The 4,814-nt window shown below is 52.2% G+C and overlaps 1 protein-coding gene across 2 annotated transcripts; it reads right to left on the reverse strand.

Moving 5' to 3' along the window:
• Positions 1–492: 492 nt before the first annotated feature.
• On the reverse strand, positions 493–3,180 carry LOC116532209 (polyadenylate-binding protein 1-like 2). 2 transcript variants are annotated; one of them, XR_004260766.1, is made up of 2 exons: positions 1,575–2,704; positions 493–1,388 (listed from the first exon to the last, which is right to left on the reverse strand). XR_004260766.1 is itself a non-coding variant. In XM_032251298.1 (1 exon), exon 1 carries the CDS (start codon positions 2,618–2,620, stop codon positions 2,018–2,020), a length of 603 nt encoding a protein of 200 aa, XP_032107189.1. In that variant the 5' UTR covers positions 2,621–3,180; the 3' UTR covers positions 493–2,017. The 2 variants fall into 2 exon arrangements, 1 of the variants encoding a protein (XP_032107189.1); XM_032251298.1 differs by having other exon boundaries at positions 493–3,180.
• Between the last annotated feature and the right edge of the window lie 1,634 nt (positions 3,181–4,814).

Consider the following 4,814-nt stretch of genomic DNA (forward strand, 5'->3'; position numbering starts at 1 on the left):
TATAACATAAACAAAAACAAAAAAGCTCCTGTGTCCCTGAGAAAATACTGGTGAAGTGCAAAAACGAACGTAATAGCAAGTGCAGAAAATCATCCAGGTATCTGGGTCATCTGACAACACTGATGCACATTATGAAGGTGACCTTGTACTATCTGTACAGATGGCCATTGAATAACACATTCTTTCTCCCCTCCAAAAAACATTCAAACTCTCCATTTACTTTGACACATGAGTTCTACTTTTAGCAATAACTGATCAGAAAATAATCTTGATAGTTGGCAAGTTTTCTGCACTAGGATTTTCATGGCAGCTTTGGATTACATAAAGGAAAAACAGAAACAATTTAGATGTTCAACAAAGAGGAAAGAGTTAAAATAAAACACACATAAGACACATGAACACACAGAGATATAGACATAGATACATATGTACACATATCTATCTAACCTTCTACCTAGCCATGAATTCAATAGAATATTGAGTCAAAGAAAATATTTTAAAAGCATCTTTAATGACATGAAATGAAGGTAAAGAGTATGTGTGCGTATAAATATACACACACATTTATGTGTGAAAAGCAGATACAAAAACAGTCTGTACATCATAATATACATATGCGATATATGAATAGGAAAAACACTAGGCCTACAGACAAAAATGTTTCAGGTAGTTCTTAAAACTATCAGATAGGCGTGCATGAAAATGCTTGAGGAATGTGTGGGTAATCACCAGAAATGATTACTGGTGACATTAATTTTCTTCTGTTAACTGGTCTGGTTTGTGATTATTGTTTTCCTGCAATGACGCCGAATTACTTTTCTGACAACAGGGAAAAGGACAGGAAGTGGGCACAGGGGAAGGGGGTGATAAACAGTGTTTGATTCCAGCAAAACCACCGAGGACAGCGAAATACCATTTGCAGCCCACCAAGCTGGCCCAGACACACACACACACGCACGCACACACGCACCACGCACACGCGCGCGCACACACACACACACACAAAATCAATCAATTACAGTGACCAGGAGACTATGCAGGGGAAACGGGCATATTCTTTACTAGCTGCGCTGGCCGGCACGAGTGCAAATCGGTACAATGCTTATGAAGGGGGCCTTTTGGCAACACAGAGGAGAAGTCTTTAAAATGTCTATATGTGGATCTTGCAAGTCCACAGTTAAGGAGACCACCGGGATGCTAGCAAAGATTTGGCTTGACAAGGAAGGATTCACTCATCAAAGTACAGAGCACGCAATGTTGGTCTAAAACACAGGGAAAGAACTAGGCACCACCTGAATGTCCAACAATGCGGGAATGATTACAGAAATGTTAAGGTCCACGGATACACTGGAGCACTCTGCAGGCACTGGAGATGACGTTTCATAAGCCTGTTGAATAACATGGAATGAAGTTCAGTGGGTTGATTTTTGTTTGGTTTTAGTTGCTGAAAAAAGCAGGTTAAGAAACACCACATACATGAACCATTCTATAACAGGGTGTTAAAAGGGAAGGCGGGGTGGGAGTGAGCAAAAGGGAGAGAGGGAGAGAGAAGAGAGCCTGGAAAAGCAGCACACCAAAAAGGTAAAAATGGTTCTCTCTGGGTAGTAGGACCAGGGGAGCAATTACTCTCTTGTTTTTCCCTCATCTGATATCCTCCTCCCTTCTGATGTTTCTACCATGAAATTGTATCACCTGTGCAGTAAACAAAGAGAGAATGAAAATGCTTTTTAAACCAAACGACAGGGAGAAGAGGCAGCCTTTAACCTACAAATGGCACAGATGAGTAAGATTATTCACAAGGCCCTTGGTGGGGATGGGCCGGGGAGAGGAAGGGGAGGAGAGGAGAGGTAGAGGGAGAAAGTAGGAAGTGGGGAGAGAGAGGGGGAGAGAGACCTGCACTCCCAATACAATAAATACACTGCTGGTGGGTTGGCCGGGGAGGGGTGGGGGCGGGGGGTTGTAAACCGGGTGTGAGCCAAGGTTTGGCTCTGCTGGCTGGCTAGCTCCTGGGATGTCTTCATCGCAAGGTGGCCTCCTCGTCGGTGTCTTCCTCGAAATCCTTGACGTCAGCACTAGTGGACTGCCTGGCCCAGGCTCCCCTTTCGGCCTCTCGTTCTTTATGCGACTTGAATCTCCCGACGAAAATTTTGCGGTAGTTCAGGAACATGCCATTCATCACATCGATGGCCCGCTCCGCGGATTCCTGCTTTTGGAAGTGCACGAACCCGTAGCCCTTGGGCCCCTTTTCGTCGCAGGCCACTTTGCAGGAGAGGATGTTGCCGAACGCCGAGAAGATGTTGTATAGCGCCTTGTTGTCGATGGTCTTGCCCAGGTTCTTGATGAAGACGTTGCCCACCCCGCTCTTGCGGAGCGACGGGTCCCTCTGGGACCACATGATGCGCACTGGCCTGCCCTTTATGACATCAAAGTTCAGGGTCTCCAGGGCCCGCTTGGCGTCCACCGGTTGCTGGTAGTTGACATACGCGTAGCCCAATGAGCGGCGGGTGATCTTGTCCCTGCAGATGCGGATGGAGAGGATGGGCCCAGCTGGACTGAACTTCTCGTACAGCATTGCCTCGGTCACTTCAGGGTGCAGGTCGCCCACGTACAGGGAGGCCATCGGAAAATCTGGGTTCCCTTCACAGCCCCCGCGGGTCTCAGCATCCGCATCTGCATCCGCGGCGGCCGCCACCTCCTCATTCGCGTCCGCATCTGCATCCGCATCCGCCTCCCCCAAGGGGGGCCCCGCAGCCTCCGCTGCTGCGGCGGCTTCGGCCGCGCTGCCCTCCGCCACCGCCACCACCGTTGCAGCCCGGGCGGCCTCCACCTCCTTCCCGGCCAGGGCGGCCTCCGCTGCTGCCTCCTCTACTGAGGCCTCAGCCTCCACCTCAGCCTCCACCTCTGCTTCCGCCTCCGCCACGGAGGCCTCCGCCACCGCCTCTGCCACGGTCGCCGCCGCAGCCTCCGCAGCCGCCGCAGCCGCTGCCGCCACCGCCGCCGCCACTGTCGCTGCTGTCGCCACGGTCTCCGCTGCCGCCGGGCCGCTGCCGCGACCTCCCTTCCCGCGAGCTGGGGGACGGAGAGGCGGGGAAAGGCAGGAGGGCCGGTGGGTGGGTGCCGGAACCCAGACCAGAGGCGCGAGCGGGAGCTGGCGCAGGGGATCCGAACTGGCGAGTTCAAGTCACCTGGGATAGCAAGCGCTACCGGGAGCGCGCCGGTGTGCGAGTCGCCGCAGCCTGCAGCCAGCTGCCGTTGCCGCCGCCGCTCGGTCGTGGGGTAGCGTGCGGGGTGCGGGGCGCGGGCGGGCGGGCGGCGTGTGGTGGGGGGCGGGGGGTGTTGGCGTCTGTGGTCCGGGCAGCTGGGAAGGCTTCTGTCTCTTTGGTTCCCCCTGTGGCTGCTGCGGGGCTGCGGGGCTGCGGGGCGGTGGGAGGGGACGGGGAAGGGGACTGTGGCGGAGGCGGGAGCGCAGCGCTCAGCCTCTCCGATCGCCTGGATATTTATGAAAAGGATGCCAGGGAAAGGGCTCCGCTGTAGACCGAATGGATAAGGGTTCGATTCGGAAGGGAGCGTTATTTTTATCCCCTCTCTCCACATAATGGAACGATTAAATGATTAAGTCAACTACCTTGCAAGAGAGGGTGCGGTGGCCCTGAGGATACACTCAAGGCCTCAGTACATGCAGTCTGGAAGTGGAGGAATCAGGAGCACGTTGTATCTAGTACTGTCCTCAATGAGAAGGTGAAGAAAGCCAAACCCAGGGCTGGGAACAGGGCCTGGTTCAGAGCCAGGCAGTTGTTTATTCTTGACTCCGCTCTCAAGGCGCTCCCAACCTGGACCAACAAGTACATATTCAGGTTCAAAAGAAAACCAAAACAAAACCTGAGCTCTCTAGAATGAAGTGCCTGGTCCCAGTTCGCCAGCTAATATTTATGGAAAGCTTATCAGGTACTTGGCACTGGGGGCTAAGGGACAGGCAATGTGATAAGTGAGCAGTGAGTGTTGATGTGTTGGAGGTGTGGGGCAGGGTGAGAAGAGGTGAGCAGTGTGTGTGTAGTGAGAGCAGAAAGGCCACACGGGGCCAAATGCTGGAGGGATAGACAAGAGAGCAACCATGAGAGTTGAGTGTAACAGCAGCTACAGCCCCACTTCCTCCAAAAAGGAGGAGCAGCCACTAACTCTTCCTAGTAGCAATTAAATGAGGCTGCACCAAAGAGAGAACTCCCCGAGGTGGGCTCTGAAACATGAGGAGCAGTCCACCATGTCAACGCAGGAAGGAAGACATTCCAGGCAGAGGGATCAGTCTGTGCCCGAGGCCCTTTGGCATGAGAGCACATGCATGGTCGCTTCTGGCCATGCCTAATAATCTGGCAAGAACAGAGCTCATGGTCTCCAAGAACACATGGTAGCAGACAGGGCTGGAAGGTGTGGGGCCCTGAGAGTCAAGCTAAGGTGCTTCGACTGTATACCTAAGGTCACGGGGACCACTCAGCATGTTCAAGGAGGGAAGCAGTATGATCAGAACTTTAGAATGAGTACAAATTAAACATCAGTGTGCATGTATAAGTGCACATTTGCATGTACATGCACATACAAAACCAAGACAGGGCTGGTGGAACAGAAAGAAGAAAATCAGATGTGACCAATTCTGACTTTCCAACTCTGAACGATCCTTCCCTGTATCCCTTTTCATCCCATAAACAGGGGTCTCACATTTACCGTGAGCCAGTGGGGCCAGATATTTAAAAAGAGAAAACCATAGTGCCTTTCCCCAGGATGCCTTCACTCTGCTAAAGCTTAGCCTGCCCCTACAGAAA

The sequence above is a fragment of the Sapajus apella genome, unplaced genomic scaffold (genome assembly GCF_009761245.1).
Source record: "Sapajus apella isolate SASKATOON/1434 unplaced genomic scaffold, GSC_monkey_1.0 scaffold75, whole genome shotgun sequence".
NCBI classification, from domain to species: domain Eukaryota; kingdom Metazoa; phylum Chordata; class Mammalia; order Primates; family Cebidae; genus Sapajus; species Sapajus apella.

Bases quoted from the DNA above. Each gene is read 5' to 3' on its own strand.
- LOC116532209 (XM_032251298.1), bottom strand. From the start codon at position 2,620: ATGGCCTCCCTGTACGTGGGCGACCTGCACCCTGAAGTGACCGAGGCA.